This window comes from Drosophila tropicalis, unplaced genomic scaffold (genome assembly GCF_018151085.1).
Source record: "Drosophila tropicalis isolate 14030-0801.00 unplaced genomic scaffold, ASM1815108v1 contig_175, whole genome shotgun sequence".
Lineage (NCBI taxonomy): Eukaryota > Metazoa > Arthropoda > Insecta > Diptera > Drosophilidae > Drosophila > Drosophila tropicalis.
In genome coordinates, this window is record NW_027172621.1 from 243,013 (window position 1) to 261,494 (window position 18,482).

The 18,482-nt window shown below is 36.5% G+C and overlaps 1 protein-coding gene across 3 annotated transcripts in view; it reads left to right on the forward strand.

Moving 5' to 3' along the window:
- Positions 1–11,726, forward strand: part of LOC137572064 (uncharacterized) — a 132,136-nt gene extending 120,410 nt beyond the window's left edge. For 2 of the 3 annotated variants that reach the window (XM_068283844.1, XM_068283843.1), the window contains one exon: positions 11,351–11,726. In XM_068283844.1, coding sequence (XP_068139945.1) covers positions 11,351–11,508 — 158 coding nt within the window. In that variant the 3' untranslated portion in view covers positions 11,509–11,726. Of the gene's footprint in view, positions 1–10,214; positions 10,295–11,350 lie in introns of those variants that run through there. The other variant, XM_068283845.1, reaches the window with a different exon arrangement.
- Positions 11,727–18,482: the final 6,756 nt, after the last annotated feature.

Genomic DNA, 18,482 nt, shown 5'->3' on the forward strand with positions numbered 1-18,482 from the left:
GGGCTCGCTCGAAACAGGCTATGTCCTGGAGTCGTATGGGCCACTTGTACGTACTTCGCATTGTGCGCGTCAACGTCCAGACAATATAAAAAAAAATTGTTCAACAATATTCCGGAGGAGCCCCCAAAAATGTAGTGTGGATTTAAGAATCGGGTCTATGTTTATTTATTTATCAGTTTTTTAATTGTTTGACGTCATTCGAGTTCAGATTACACTGTGAATCGAACTGTATCATTAGTTTTTAAGTTATCACGATGGTTTCATAAAAAATTTTTTGCTGAAGTTTTTCTTCTTGGGAGATATGTACAGACATGTTCAAAAGTATTTGAGCAACGTAATATTTTTTGCACTTTGCACTTAAACGGATTTTGTTGTTGTTTTTGTTAGTCTGATATGCAAAAGATGCACACCGTTAGAAAGTTTAGTCTGTCTAGAAGCAAATGAAAGAAGAAAGGAAAAAGATAACGGTACATATGATAAAACTAAAGCAAACCAAAGATTACCGCTCTCTGTTCAAAATTATTTGAGCACATTTTATGCGTGTCATAATTATTTGAGCAAAAATTAATTTGATTTTTTTTAGTTTTTTATCAACAATTTTCAAACAAATTTATTTTATAACTATTCAATAAAGTTTACAACTATTAAACACAATATTTAAGAACAAATGAAGCAAGTAAGTCGACTCGTCGACTTGGGTATACCATACACCAGGTGAAACAAATATTTCAAATTTCGAAAACCAAATGTTTATCTATTAAATTGTTTTAAGACATGTAAAAACAATTTAATAGATACTATGTGCTATCTCGCTCACTCTACGAACACACGAGCACTCTAGCGCCGCCACAAACCAACGCGTTGCAACGGCCAATTCTGGCCTTGTGGACTGCTTTGTAAAATACGTTCATACGCATATTTTGCATGTTTCTAGTCCGATTTCAATAAAATATGGTAGTTTTGTAGAAATAGATAAGATTAATTAGTCTGCCGAATTTGAATCAAAAAACTACAAGACAAAATCGGTTTTTTCTTAATTATGGAGGCGGAAGTGGGCGTGGCAAAATATGAAAATATATATACTCTGCGCGCATACTAAGCCAGTATACATACTAAATTTGGTGACTTAAGCTTTGTTTGTTTTTGATAAAATCAGTTTTGTTTAATTTGCGGGGGCGAAAGTGGGCGTGGCAAAATTTTTAAACAGCCAGTTTCTGCGCGTCTATTAAACTAGTCTGCATACCAAATTTGATGACTCTAGCTAATATACTTTTTAAGAAAAACAGTTTTATGTGATTCCTGGGGGCGTAAAGGGGCGTGGCAAAAAGTTTGAACAATTACTTTCTGCGCGCTAACTAAACGGGTATACAAACTAAATTTGATGTCTCTAGCTGTTATACTTTTTAAGAAAAATAGTTTTATGTGATTCCTGGGGGCGTAAGGGGGCGTTGCCGAAATTCCAATTAACTCTATATATGTACATAATACACGAGTATACATACCAAATTTGGTGGCTCTAGCTCTTATAGTCTCCGAGATCTGCGTGTTCATACGGACGGACAGACGGACATGGCTAGATCGACTCGGCTGTTCATCCTGATCAAGAATATATATACTTTATAGGGTCGGAGAAGCTTCCTTCTGCCTGTTACATACATTTTGGCGACTTTAATATACCATTTCACCCCATGGGTGTATGGTATAAAGATCCGGACGAAAACGCGTACTTGATCCGAGGCAATGCAGACGAATATAGGGAGAGATTGCAGAAAATCCATCAATAAGTCTTTTAAAAGGCGCAGCGGCATCAGAAAATTTAATTGAAAAGAAAGTCAGCAGTTCCACTATCTATTGAAGGATGAAAGAAATTAATATATAAACGTACGTGGTCCGGAAGATTGTTAACATAAGCCCAGCACACAAAGTAAAACGACTGGAGTTTGCTTTGAAATTCATACAAAAGCCTGTAGAGTTTTGCCACAATGTATTGTGGACGGATGAGGCGGCTTTTAAATATCAAGGCCCATATGGAAAGCGATTTATGCACCTTCGAAAGAGTCAAGAGCATACATTTCCTTCTGGCAGCCCATTTTTAGTGCTGGAATGGCCACCACAGAGCCCAGACATTAATATTATTGAAAATGTGTGGGCTTTTATAAAGCATCATCGGACAATTGATCCAAATCGGAATCACATAAAGGAGGAAGAAAGGAGATTCAAAACATTTGGTCAACATCGACCCTGGAATTTGCGCGGAATCTCGTAAACTCTATTCCTGCTCGACTGCAGGAAGTTATCGATGTTAAAGGCGATGTTTCACGTTTCTAGTTTTTATTCCATACACCCATAGGGTGAAATGGTATATTAAAGTCGCCAAAATGTATGTAACAGGCAGAAGGAAGCTTCTCCGACCCTATAAAGTATATATATTCTTGATCAGGATCTGTCTGTATGAACACGCAGATCTCGGAGACTATAAGAACTAGAGCCACCAAATTTGGTATGTATACTCGTGTATTATGCACATGTACAGAGTTAATTGGAATTTCGGCCACGCCCCCTTACGCCCCCCTGGAATCACACAAAACTGTTTTTCTTAAAAAGTATAATAGCTAGAGACATCAAATTTAGTTTGTATACCCGTTTAGTTAGCGCGCAGAAAGTAATTGTTCAAACTTTTTGCCACGCCCCTGTTTTTCTTAAAAAGTATAACAGCTAGAGACATCAAATTTGGTATGCAGACTAGTTTAATAGACGCGCAGAATCTGGCTATTTAAAAATTTTTCCACGCCCACTTCCGCCCCCGCAAATTAAACAAAACTGATTTTATCAAAAACAAACAAAGCTTAAGTCACCAAATTTAGTATGTATACTGGCTTAGTATGCGCGCAGAGTATATATATTTTCATATTTTGCCACGCCCACTTCCGCCTCCATAATTAAGAAAAAACCGATTTTGTCTTGTAGTTTTTTGATTCAAATTCGGCAGACTAATTAATCTTATCTATTTCTACAAAACTACCATATTTTATTGAAATCGGACTAGAAACATGCAAAATATGCGTATGAACGTATTTTACAAAGCAGTCCACAAGGCCAGAATTGGCCGTTGCAACGCGTTGGTTTGTGGCGGCGCTAGAGTGCTCGTGTGTTCGTAGAGTGAGCGAGATAGCACATAGTATCTATTAAATTGTTTTTACATGTCTTAAAACAATTTAATAGATAAACATTTGGTTTTCGAAATTTGAAATATTTGTTTCACCTGGTGTATGGTATACCCAAGTCGACGAGTCGACTTACTTGCTTCATTTGTTCTTAAATATTGTGTTTAATAGTTGTAAACTTTATTGAATAGTTATAAAATAAATTTGTTTGAAAATTGTTGATAAAAAACTAAAAAAAATCAAATTAATTTTTGCTCAAATAATTATGACACGCATAAAATGTGCTCAAATAATTTTGAACAGAGAGCGGTAATCTTTGGTTTGCTTTAGTTTTATCATATGTACCGTTATCTTTTTCCTTTTTTCTTTCATTTGCTTCTAAACAGACTAAACTTTCTAACGGTGTGCATCTTTTGCATATCAGACTAACAAAAACAACAACAAAATCCGTTTAAGTGCAAAGTGCAAAAAATATTACGTTGCTCAAATACTTTTGATGTCTGTATATTTCATACATTATATATATTAAGCTTACTTGACAAGCAACAACAATATCGATATTCATCAATACTGCAGTTTAATGCAATAAAACAAAGCTCTTTGTATGATTTTTTATCACGAATATGTAAGTAGAAATTTTTTATACAATTACAATTTATTTATTTATTTACATCAACTAACACAGCGGTCGATGAAAAAGCTTAAGCTAAAAAACAGATAACAATTAATTGAAGAAGGTAGATTAGCTTTATACGCACCAAACATCCCCAATCCGGTGGAGGTGTTTTATTTGCACAAGGTGCCAGCTATTCCCCGATTCATAGCCATTGTGGTAAGGGATTAGTTGCAAGCAATGCGATGTCTAAAATGTATTCAGCAGTTTCGTTGGAGATTATTAAAAATAATAGAGCAAAGAGAAGTGACAGAAAGATGAGGAGAGTTAAGGTGAGAGAGGTTGTGAAACGATTTGCAAAGAACAAGAAAGGATTCGTGAAGAGAGTAGTTAGTCAGACACCTACCAAGGTAAACAGGAAAAAAATTTCTGGTTCGACGTGAGGGAACACAAAAATATAGCGTACAAGTCGCGAACCAGTTTTTTTAAACATCTCAATTTAATGTTACGGAGCTTAGAAAGCCTACGTGTGAACCAGACTGGCGCGCTGGAGACGGTAGAGACATTCACATAAGAAACGCATTTATCAATTAGAGAATTAAGAGCAAAGTAGAAAAAATTCACTGCACAATAGAAATGACAAATCAAAAGAGGAAATAAGGTTGTTAAGAAGAAATTTGTTTTACGAAAACATCTTAGACGAGAAACTAATGTAAGATGTTTTTAAATGAACTAGTAACGGAATTGTAAGAAATAATAACTTCAATGGTAGGAAGATAAGGATATTCAGATGATAAGGATCTTTGAGATACAGAACTAACAATGGGATCGGAGACACAAATAAACTCAACACCTAATAGCAGATCAATCGACACAACACTTGAACACACATTCGAGTTGACAGCAATGAGTACTCCACCGCCACGACGACCACGATCAACAACAACGGCCTGTTTCGCGCGAGCCCAAGCAGAGCGCTGTCCACCTCCCGCCCGACCGACCGTGGGGCGCAGCCGCATATCGGACGGCACGATCGCGTGGACAAATACAAATAAAACGGACAAACAATTAAAAATATGATTACGTACAGCTAATTACGAGCTAAATGTGCTAAAATAGAAGTTTTCACAAGGGAAAGAGAGGCTTCTGATCTAATTACGGGATACAGAAGATTGTAATCAGAACATAGGACTCGAAAACGTTTATGCAAAGAATTGTTAGAACTACAGTGTTTTAAGAATAGAGGAATAAAATTTCTAGTAGGTCTACGGGGTACAGATAGGTTTAACTGGTTCAATAGCTCAGGAGAGTCTATTTCACCTATTAAAAGTTTATGAATAAAGATAGCACCAAGCATTACTCTACGATTAATTAAAGAAGGAAGATTGATTAAAAGAAGCCTACTGGAGTATGATGGCAAATTGACATTGCGATCCCAATTTAGACCGCGAAGAGCAAAAAGCAGAAATTGCTTTTGAACAGATTCAATTTTACTTTGGTGCATCTCATATTGAGGTGACCATATGCATGATCCGTACTCTAAGATAGGACGGATTAATGAAGTATACAGAATTTTGGTTGTGTACGGATCGTCAAACTCTTTTGACCATCGTTTCACAAACCCAAGAACATTCATAGCTTTGCTAACTGTAGCAGAAATATGAGGATTAAAAGTTAATTTATGGTCCATAAGAACACCTAAGTCATTGATAATATCTAACCGCTCTAAGGCAGTGTCGTTAAGATAATAAGTTGCTAAGTATGGAGTGCATCTATAAAAAGACATAACTTTACATTTAGAGCCGTTAAGGTTTAATAGGTTTGTTTCACACCAACTCTGAAGATCATTAAGATCCGATTGAAGTAGGCTAGAAGATGATATGTCTTTAAAACTGAGGTAAAGCTTGACATCATCCGCGTACATAAGCACCCGAGAATGTGCCACTACCAATGGAAGATCATTTATAAAAAGAGTGAATAGCAATGGACCCAAATGACTACCCTGAGGTACTCCAGAGGTCACTTGGATGGTCTTAGAAAATGAAGACTTAAAGAGGACCTTTTGTGTACGCTTAGAAAGATATTGAAGAATCCAATCTAGCAAAAGGCTGGGGATGCCAAGTGCGTTTAATTTATATAGAAGCAGAGTATGATTAACGGAGTCAAAGGCCTTGCTGAAGTCAGTATAAATGACGTCAGTTTGCACGGCAGTCTTAAACCCTTTGATTGAGTGAGATGTAAATTCTAATAGGTTAGTAGTTGTCGATCTACGTTTTTTAAACCCATGTTGGGATGACGAAATGATTGAACTACAGAAATGCTGCAATTGAGATGTTATTATTTTCTCAAATGCTTTGGGTATGGCAGACAATTTAGAAATACCCCTATAATTGGAGGCTTCGGACTTCTTCCCCTTTTTATGAAGAGGAATAATATATGATTCCTTCCAGATAGGCGGGAAGGCGGAAGATGTGACGGACAATGTAAACAACTTAAGTATTGGCTTACATAGGGCCTCCGCGCAAAACCTTAATACGCAGCCTGGTATTCCATCAGGGCCAGGTGCATATATTGGTTTGACGGAACTGAGCACGCTAAGAACCGAACTTTCATCAAACACAGGGTCTAAAATGCAATTAGACGATTGCAAGTGATGAGGATAAGGAGGATTTGCTTGATAAATCGAAGAGCAATAAATTGTTTTGAAAAAATCAGCAAACATGTCGGCAATTGCCTGATCATTGTCAGCTTTATTGTTTTCGAAAGACAAGTAAGACGGGTGCACCGATCTCTTACGTTTAACATTTACAAATTTATAAAATTGCTTAGGATCGCGAGAAAATCTGAGTTTACATCGCTGAAGATAATCCTTATAGCACTGTGAATTCAGCACCATAAAATTTGATCGAGCAACTACATATAGGGAAAAATCCGATGCTTTACCGGATTTTTTAAATCTTTTATAACATCTCGATTTTACGTTCTTCAAGTTACATAACTCACGTGAGAACCAAGCAGGTCTATCAGACCATCCTAGAGTCACACGCGGGACACAAACATCAAAGAACGACTCAAGAGTTTTATAGAAGACAGAAATGGCCGAGTCCATATCCGTGCAAGTATACAGATATGTCCAATCATTAGTTAACAAAAGTTTTTTAAGTTTAGTAAAGTTTGTCTTTCGAAAACATCGGGTTGGAGGCATCGAGTTATTATGTCGAGACATAACACCAAAAGGAAGGTCAATGGTTATATCCAGAGTTGGATGAAAGTTGTCTTCGGGGATAACTAAGGGATCAGTCCTGGAAATATCGCAGTTGGAAGAATCCAAGACAAATACCAGATCTAGTGATCTGTTACGACTATTCCGGACAGGATTTATTTGAGTTAGGGACAACTCAAGCAGACCATCTATGAAACAATGTGACAAGGAGGGCAACAGTAATAAAGAATCAAATGAGAGGGTCCAGGCAATCTCAGGTAAATTAAAATCTCCCTGAACAACGAGCAAGTCTTTGTCAGAGAGATATGAGGATATAAGTTGAATAGCTTCCAAATGGTGAGTGTATACTGCCAAGTCGGACTGTGGTGGAATATACGAACAAGTAATATAGGCAGAAAAAGAATTAAACGAAATTTTAACACAAACAAATTCAATCTCCTGATTGGAGGACTGGACAATTTGAGACGAGAACGCCAAGTCAACAGCGATCAAAACGCCACCACCATTACGGATAGTCCGATCATGTCTATATATTAAATATTTTGAGGGGAAAATTGAAGCATCAGCAATATCAGGCTTCAGCCAAGTCTCAGTAAAGGCAAGAATATGAAAGTCAAAGGCTATACTATCTACATAGAGTCTAGACAGTTTAGACTTTAGTCCCCGTACGTTCTGATAGTCCAGAGTTAGGGACGAAATTAGTTTTTTGACTCGCCAACAGGTGCAGACGAGCCGTAAGGAACGTTATTCACAGAGGCAGGTAGCAAACTAATCGGAGGCCGATTCTTCTTATTTATTGTATACTCTTTTACAACAAGGTGTTCCGGCCAAAAATCTTTATAACATATTTGGCCAAAAAGATCTGGGGAGACATCTATTTTAAAGGACGAAATGTCCCGAGTATATGAGAAACGGAACTTTTCCACCGCAATGTTTGGGGCTTGAACTTTGCCCTGGATAAAGGCTATGACTTCTTCAGAAGTAGTATTGGGATCAAGCCTCGAAATAAAAATTTGCTTTTTGGGTGGAACTACAACAAGGGAACTAGGAATACTAGGCACAGCTGTAGCGGCTACAGCCGACGCAGCAGCAGCTGAAGCAGCCAGCACTTTACTAGCTCCTCTTGTAACTACTTTATTGGCAATATTCCTGGAAACGGATGTTTGCCCGGACGGTTTGGAAACTACAACCGATATCGTGTTAGTAGGTGGGATACTGTCTCCAGGGGAAATGAGAAGAGACTCCACACCTGCCAAAGCCTGACTCCTAAACGACATCAGCTGCTGTACATTTGGTGACATAGGGTCAATGTCGAAAGCCGGAACTGGTAGAGACGAAAGTGCCGACGGACTGAGGGACGCGCCCTGAAACCTGGCCCTCTTGCGCGTCGGAGATTCAATCAAAAGTTTAGAACTTCTGAATTGAACCTCCATCGCCAAAAGCTCCTCTTGGAGCTTATGAACGCCAGCTGACAGGGTTTTAAACGCTTCCCCAGTCCGTTTCATAAAACTTCGCATCTCGAGCTCCAAACCACGACACGAATCACAGCCCCATTTAAGGCCGCCACCCTGTGCAATACTGTCCCGCACCTTGACTGTGTAACCAGCACATTTAAAGTGCATTACATTGTCACACAGCCAACAGTAAAGAAAGTCTTCACTGGTCTTGCTGGGATTATTGCAATTATATTTGCAACAGACAGACATTATTAAATAATTGATTTATACAAAAACAAATTATAAATCAATATGTAAATAAAAAGAAAACTGTATATGTATGTATGTAAAGAGAGACGTATACAAACCAAGGCAAAAATCTAACTGCAATATGCAAATTAGAAAGAAAAAACAAAAAGAGAGAATATTTGTACTTATCTGTATTAAAACACACAACAACAAAAACTTGTCACAAGCGCGAAGTTAACGGCCGCGAGCGCGATCAAAAGAGAAAACAAAAGAATAGAGAGCACCAACACCACACAAACAAAAGCAAACTCAAACTGTAAATTGAGAGCGCGGGTGGGAGCAAAAGATAGAACGAAATCAAAAACTAAGCAGCGCAACAACAAAATTATATTTGCGTTTGTTAAAGTTTTGATTATAAATTTATATAAATGTTTGTAAATTTAACGCAAACTTCGCGATGAGTATAGCGATTTATTTAGAATTAGTAAGGCAATGAATTTAAATTGAATATTATAAATTAGCTTCACGAAAGAATGAAAAACAAAAATTAAGCGAGAGCGCAAAAAAAACACGACCGACTTCGATGAGTGACAATATGTTGATTGATGATAAATAATTGTTTGCGATGAGGAACTGTAATTGATCAGAGTTCCCGTTAGGGATAGAATGAGGTACTCCAGGGGTCGTACTGGGTACTTCAATCTGAAAAGAAGAGCTTAAAGAGGAACAAGAAGATGGTGTACGCAAAAGTAAAATGGGTGAAGATGTAAAAGAGAGGGCTGGCTAACTTCTCAGAAGGTGGAGGGAACTTGAATTGCGACAATCAATGTACGCTAGAGTCACACTCATTAGACAGCTGTTTGGCCATTTTGTTTATGGTAAAAAACTTTAAACGAAGATCCCTGTACATAAGTGAATAAGATAATCACAGAGTCTACAAGATATTGCTTTATACTGATCATCAAAACGATCAGAATGCTTGCAAGTAGGTAGACAACAAGCCATTGAAAAGCACAAAGAAACAAAAGTATCAAAGAAGCAAACATCGGCTATGCCGAAGTTTACATACCCTTGCAGTCCTTGGCAATAATATTTCTACATGTTCAAAATTTGTTTTCTGCATCTCAATTCATCAATATACTTACAAACAAAACAATTTTACTCTTTATACTACAATTTTTTTCTTCTTCTTTTCTCATTCCCTAAGCAAAGCAACGCACGCATACACATACAGTTCATTTAGCGTTGCGTCTGTGTGTGTATGCATGTGCTCTGTTGATGACGTAGTAGGCATCAAGCAGCGCTGCCGGCAGCGGTCGAACCGATTTACATTATAATATTGTATATTGACTGTAACTTGTGTTCTATTCATCATATCAGATATTAATTTTGGAATCTGAGTTATATATCCAATACTATCAACGTAGTAAATTTCATGCGGACACTCCAATTTTTATGAAAATGTTTCTTTTAGAGTTATATGATATAGTAGTCCGATCCTGACAATTTTCATACTTTATCTCACCCAGGTAATAAAACGCCCAAAAAAAATCGCGATGGCTCCTAAGACGGCTGAGTAAAACGCATACGCACCGACGGACGGACGGACAGGCGGTCATAGCTATATCAACTCAGCTTCCCATGCTCATCAAGAATATATGTACATATATTCTTTATGAGGTAGGAAACGTCTCCTTCTGTGCATTACAAACATCTGACCACTTTTATAATACCCTCTGCAAGGGTATAAAAAGAAAGGGTATAAAAAGAAATATAGAAAATTAATACACAGCACTAAGATAATTATCGATAAAAAACCAATTATTACAAATAAAACAAAGAGACAGTTAAAAGCCAAGCTTTGAGAGGCGGCCAAAAGCGGGTAAGAAGCTGAGCAGAAGCACAAAAAAGAAAGAAAAACAAAAATAAAATGGTATGATCGTGGTAATGTCGGGAGCAACAGCAGAAGCAACGACGAGAGAGAAAAAAAACAGAACGAGAAAAAGTAAAATGCACCAAACAATAAATATTGATAAAAACTCAGAAGCTATAAGGAAGCTTGTGATAAAGAAAAACTAAGGAAGCTAATACATGTATGTAATATATTACTGTGATGATTTATAAAAGTGTTATAATCGTGGACGGGCAAATAATGGCAACTTAAGAGTCATGTTCTGTGTAATGATGATTTACGACTGATGACACTTCTATCTGCTGAACACTGTCCTCTGGCTTCGACTCTGACTGTCTACGACTGCTGCTGCGTTTCCAATTAGCTTAGCGGAGTTGCCTGCAACTGCTTTACTCCATATCACGTATACACCCTTGTAATCTTGACCTATAATGTTTTTGCATGTTTTATTTTTATTTTGCTTAATGTATGCACACATGCGCAGCTTTCAAATTGGTGGAGTAAAGTCCAAATGCCCCGATGAACAGGCGAATATGATTTTAAGAAAATATAAGATTTATGGGGTGGGAAACGACTCCTTCTCTGCGTTACGAACACCCTTATAAAAACTTAATAGGCTCTTTGAACTTAGGCACAGTCCAGTATGTGCAGGATGTTAGATTGAAAAGTCGATCCCATCCTTACGCTACACATACCACCTCTAAATAAAACTTTAACTAGTTGTTTTCTTTATTAATATTAATATTTTTATAGGTCTTAACAATGGTGACATACTACTTGAAAAAATAGTTGAGGAGGATGCTCATTATTTAAACGATCGATGCGCTGGAGTTTCACCAATCGAAAATGATACTAAACAGCTGTTAACAAGAGAACATGTTACAGATGCAATCAATGTAACTCGAATATAAGATATATCAACTTAAAAATATTTTTTTCCAATTCTATAGCTGTAAGAGAATAAGAATAACCCATCAAATCTACTTAACTTTACATTTACTACTCTTTTTTAATATTTTGTAAAATATTAATTATTACTATTAGCAACATCATATTTATAAGTGTATGGATATTATCACCTCCTAATAAAAAAAGACATTTGCCTTGCACTAAACTTTAAAACAACAAACGAAACAATGATAATGGTGGCGGAACCTAAGTTCCAAATACTTATTAACGACTTTGGACACTCTCCACGCTATACCCTCTCGATGAAATCGTATACAAAAGCTTGATAGCAATTTTCCGTCTCCTACACCTCTGAAAAATCTTTTTGAATTTATTTACAACACTGTTGATAGCTCCTCTAATATTGTTGGTGCCATTCGTCAGGTGTTTCGCTGTCAAAGCTGTCATCTGCCCAAAAAAATTTAAGGAAATGCAAGCTTCGTTTAAGTTGCCTGAACTGAAAATAAGCCATGACGTACCTACACTTTGAAATTCAACGTTTAAAATGTTTCAAAGACTGTCAATCTCAAGGTAGGAGGTGGTGGAAGTACTGTCGACCCGACAGTCACGAATAGTGTAATTTTATTCATGGAGTATGCATTTTATCACATATTCTATTTTGCATGCATTTTATCACATAACCGAGGAAATTTTGTCAGAGAAAAATGTGACTCTGTCCAAAATAATAGTCATTGGCTTATTGCAAAAATAAACTCGTCGACTTGGGTATACCATACACCAGGTGAAACAAATATTTCAAATTTCGAAAACCAAATGTATGTCTATTAAATTGTTTTTACATGTTTCATAGTATATGCTACCTCGCTCACTCTACAAACACACGAGCACTCTAGCGCCGCCACAACCTAGTCGGTGTCTCAATGGAGACCTACTAAAACTACAATTCTGTTGTGCTCGAGTTCGAACCCCGACATAGGTGGAGTTTCCCCCGATGAAGCAATACTGAAAGATAGTTCCGTCGGGGATAATGGAAACGATTGTGGATAACGAATAATTTTTTTTTTTTTCTAGCGCCGCCACAAACCAACGCGTTGCAACGGCCAATTCTGGCCTTGTGGACTGCTTTGTAAAATACGTTCATACGCATATTTTGCATTTTTCTAGTCCGATTTCAATAAAATATGGTAGTTTTGTAGAAATAGATAAGATTAATTAGTCTGCCGAATTTGAATGCGATAGTCAAAAAACTACAAGGGGAAATCGGTTTTTTCTTAATTATGGAGGCGAAAGTGGGCGTGGCAAAATATGAAAATATATATACTCTGCGCGCATACTAAGCCAGTATACATACTAAATTTGGTGACTTTAGCTTTGTTTGTTTTTGATAAAATCAGTTTTGTTTAATTTGCGGGGGGCGGAAGTGGGCGTGGAAAAATTTTTAAATAGCCAGATTCTGCGCGTCTATTAAACTAGTCTGCATACCAAATTTGATGTCTCTAGCTGTTATACTTTTTAAGAAAAACAGGGGCGTGGCAAAAAGTTTGAACAATTACTTTCTGCGCGCTAACTAAACGGGTATACAAACTAAATTTGATATCTCTAGCTGTTATACTTTTTAAGAAAAATAGTTTTATGTGATTCCTGGGGGCGTGGCCGAAATTCCAATTAACTCTATATATTTACACAATACACGAGTATACATACCAAATTTGGTGGCTCTAGCTCTTATAGTCTCCGAGACCTGCATGTTCATACGGACGGACGGACAGACGGACATGGCTAGATCGACTCGGCTGTTCATCCTGATCAAGAACATATAGTAATATATCCGCCACTCCATCCACTCACACCACTCAATTTCCCACTCCAATCACCCACATAACTGGACCCCCCTTTAGTCTAGAAAACAGCGGATGTTTACTGCAACCGGGACTAAACAAAATGTCCCCAAAAAATCTTCCAAGCGTTAGAACGCTTAGTAAGCAAAAATCAATAAGCCAATCAAAATTCAGGTCCCTTGTCAGCAGATCAAAAGCTCCCAATACTAATATCAAAAGCTTTTTAACCGAACTTTAATCATATCTGTATGAATAATCATAAATTAGTTCTTAAGACGCTTTGTTTTAATAAAGATCGTTTTTGAGTCTCACCAATCCATATTTTTTTTAATTAATAAAAGAATTGGATTTATAACTGAAATAAATTTATAAACGAAATAATTTAGTGCGTGCAAAACTTTGTGTATAAGCGACCGTTACGGATATCGAATCTAAGGTTGCGTAATAAGCAAAACTTTTTTGTATCATTAAATAAATATGTAATTGTGCGAAACTTGTATCAAGCCACCGCTACAGATATCAAATCTAAGGTTGGCCCGTGATCAAGACTTTTTGTGCTAAAAACAAGTAAAGGAGCTGTAAGCAACTAAAGCCCAGTTGCCCAATTCCGATGGTAACGCTTTGACCCTGAGCACGTTCATACGGAGAGTTGACTACATTCTACAACTCTACCCGACGAGGGACATCCGTCAACATAGCTTGATGTATGGTACTATAGAGATGCAGATCACTGGAGATGCACAACGGATATCACAACTAGCGCACGCCAACAATTGGAGCGAGTTGCGGGCCGCCCTCATCAGCGAATATAAGGTGCAAACGCCTTATGAAGAGTTACTACGACGGCTATACCATACTTCCTTTGGAGGAAACCTTCGTAAGTTTATTGAAGATTTAGAACATAAGTCTTTTATTATAATTAATAAGTTAGAGTTAGAAGGCCGCCAATACCATTTTATACACAAATGCCATGAATAACACAGTCAAAGAAGTCATTATAAAAAGATTACCAGACAAGCTTTATATGACATTAGCGAAATTAGCCCAGAGAGAGGGCCAATATAAAAACAGCTCCACAGAGAAACCCAAAACTAACAATCAAAGTAATTCAGGAAATTCGAATTACAAATCAAACCAAAACAATTCAGGTCAGAACTATTATAAGCAAAACCACCAATACAATAATTCAAATCATACCAATTCCCAAAATAACCAACAGATTCGAGAAGAATTTGAACAAAATCTTAATCAGGGCAGACAAGAAAATCCCCTTAATTATCAGATTCAGAATCAACCTCAGAATCAAAACCCTGTGGTAAATCAACCCACTAAAAGGCAAAGAGAGAATACCAGTGGTCAGAGTAAAATGGAATGGTCCGAAAATTTTCATCAATCAGCCTCGGATCAGATAGCTCAGACAGAACAGTTGGATCAATAGATCAACCGAATACCTCCAATCAAATCCCTATGTCCAACTAAAAATCAATAACATTCCTTTAAAGTGCGTTATAGATACAGGCTCGTCAATAAATATCATCAACGAAAATTATTTCAATTTTTCCAGAAACATCAGAAAATTTAAATGTTCAAACAAAAAAAGGAATAATTGAGCTTAACAAAAGCGTATCTTTTGCACCAAGCAAACTTTTCCCCAACCATCAAAAATTTTATTACCATAAATTTTCATCAACATATGACATACTATTAGGTAGAAAATGTTTCAAAGCATGTCAGGCCGTTATTAATTACGAAGGAAATAGTGTAACATTATCAAATCACAAATTCTATTTCAAATACACCAATAAAGAAGAAAAAGAAGAATCAATACCTTATCCTTCCCCAGAGTTCGAATATAAAGCATTCGCACATGAAATAAATAACGGTATCGAGGAAAGAAACGAATTTAGACTTGAACATTTAAATTCAGAAGAAATAGAAATGTTAAAGAAAATATTGCATGAATTTAGCGATATCCAGTATAGGAAAGGTGAAAATTTGACCTTTACCAGTACAATAAAACACAACATCAGAACTAAACACGAAGACCCAATTTACAAACACCCATACAAATACCCACAAATCTTTGACGACGAAGTCATTAACAAATTAATGAAATGATAGAACAGGGAATCATTCGGAAATCGAAATCGCCCTATTGTTCACCAATCTGGATCGTACCTAAAAAAGAGGACGCATCCAAGGAACAAAAGTTCCGCCTAGTAATCGACTATCGTAGTCTAAATGAGATTACTGTCGATGACAAGTTCCCAATACCAGTAATGGATGCAATATTAGACAGACTCGGAAAATGTCAATATTTCCCTAAATGGACCCTAAATCAATCGAAAAAACCGCATTTTCAACTAAACTTTACGAGTACACACGAATGCCATTTGGACTTAAAAATGCACCAGCAACATTCCAAAGATGTATGAACAATTTACTGGAAGATTTAATCTATAAAGATTGTTTAGTCTACTTAGACGATATTATTGTTTATTCCACCTCATTAGAAGAACATTTGGCAGTACTAAAAAAGGTCTTTGCTAATTTGCGCAATGCTAATCTAAAACTACAATTAGATAAATGCGAGTTCTTGAAAAAGGAAACAGAATTTTTAGGTCACGTCATAACTACAGAAGGAATCAAACCAAACCCATACAAAGTCAAAGCTATTCTAAAATTTCCAATCCCAAAAACCCCGAAAGAAATAAAATCATTCTTAGGCTTATGCGGATTCTTCCGTAAATTCACTCCGATTTTGCACACATTGCAAAGCCTTTAACCCTTGGATTAAAGAAAGGAGCTAAGATAAACATAAACGACCCACATTATATTTCATCCTTTGAAAAATTAAAATGCCTCCTTGTGAACGATCCCATACTTGCATATCCCGATTTTAAAAAACGATTTTTTCTAACCGCTGATGCTAGCAATATATGTAGCTTTAGGTGCTTTCCTCTCACAAGACCATAGACCTATTTCTTATGGTAGAACACTAAACCAATATGAACTTAATTATTCAGCCATAGAAAAGGAACTACTATCTATCGTATGGGCAACCAAATATTTTAGGCCATACCTCTTCGGTAGACATTTTGAAATCCTAAGTGATCATAAACCCCTTGTCTGGTTGAACAATATTAAAGAACCAAACCTGAAATTACAGAGATGGAAAATAAAATTAATCGAATTTGATTACAAAATAAAATACTTACCAGGAAAAGAAAATTATGTGGCAGACGCCCTTTCCAAAGTAAAAATAGATGAAAATCTTTTAGGTGAAGAATTATAAACGTCAAATAGAATTCAATAAATGCAACGAAAATAAAGTCAACGTTACTCACTATTTTCACAAAACGAAGATAGAAATATCATATGTAGAAATGACCAATCAGTTTGCTAAAGAAATTATTAAGGAATATTTATGCTCAAAAAATAACGCACTTTATATTCAAAACGACACAGATTTTCAAATACTTCAAGAAGCTTATCTTGAAATAATTAGCCCAGACAGCCAAACAAAAAGATTGAGAACCACTTAAAAATAAAAAGACCACTTATGCAAAATTCAAAGAAATTATTCTTAAAAACCATAAATCATTACTTCATCCAGGTATCACTAAAACTCAAAACTGGTTTAAAGAAAAATACTATTATCCAGACTATCAGAAATTAATTCAAATCTTTATTAATGAATGCCATATGTGCAATTTATCAAAATCAGAAAACCGAAATACCAAATTATCTTTTGAAACCACCCCAGAGATATTTAACGCCAGAGAAAAATACGTGATGGATTTCTATTTAATCGACAATCAACAATTTTTATCTTGTATAGATATTTATTCAAAGTACGCGACTTAAGTCGAAGTTAAAAGTAGAGATTGAATTGAAACAAAAAGGGCAATCACAAAAATCTTTAACGATATGGGTAAACCCTTAGAAATCAAAGCAGATAAGGACTCAGCTTTCATTTGCATAGCACTTCAAAATTGGTACAATCAGAAAACGTTAATATGATATAGTGGTCCGATCCAGCTGAATTCGAGATATACAACCTGTGCACTAGCACATGCACAATTTCAGCTCTATAGCTCTTACGGTCTAGGAGGAATTTGCGCTGATCGAGACGGACATGGCTATTTTAACTCGTCTCGTTGTGCTGTTCAAGAATATATGATGGGAAAACAGTTATTTGCTACGCATGCGGTGGTAATAGGCATATGAGAAAAGTATGCTCAAGCGTAGTGAAAGAAGAGAGAAGCGATGAGGAGAAAGCAGAAGAGAGAAGCGATGAAGAGAAAGCAGAAGAGCGAAGCGATGAAGAATGAAGTAAGTAAGTCGACTCGTCGACTCGGGTATACCATACACCAGGTGAAACAAATTTTTTTAAATTTCAAAAACCAAATGTATGTCTATTGTTTTTACATGCTTCATACTATGTGCTATCTCGCTCACTCTACAAACACTCGAGCACTCTAGCGCCGCCACTAGCCAACGGCCAATTCTGGCCATGTGGACCGCTTAGTAATATACGTTCATACGCATATTCTGCATTTTTCTAATACGATTTCAATAAAATTTGGTAGTTTGTTAGAAGTAGATAAGATTAATTAGTCTGCCGAATTTGAATGCGATGGTCAAAAAACTACAGGAGGGGATCGGTTTTTTCTAAATTATGGAGGCGGAAAGGGGCGTGGCAAAATATAAAAATATATATACTCTGCGCGCATACTAAGCCAGTGTACATACTAAATTTAGTGACTTTAGTTAGTTTTCGAGAAAATCAGTTTTGTTCAATTTGTTTTTTTTTTATTGTTTTAGTTTTTAAGAAAATAAGTTTTATGTAAATTCCGGGGGCGGAAGGGGGCGTGGCAAAAAGTTTGAACAATTAGTTTCTGCGCGCCAACTAAACGAGTATATAAACCAAATTTGATGTCTTTAGCTTTTATACTTTTTAAGAAAAACAGGGGCGTGGCAAAAAGTTTGAACAATTACTTTCTGCGCGCTAACTAAACGGGTATACAAACTAAATTTGATATCTCTAGCTGTTATACTTTTTAAGAAAAATAGTTTTATGTGATTCCTGGGGGCGTAAGGGGGCATGGCCGAAATTCCAATTAACTCTATATATT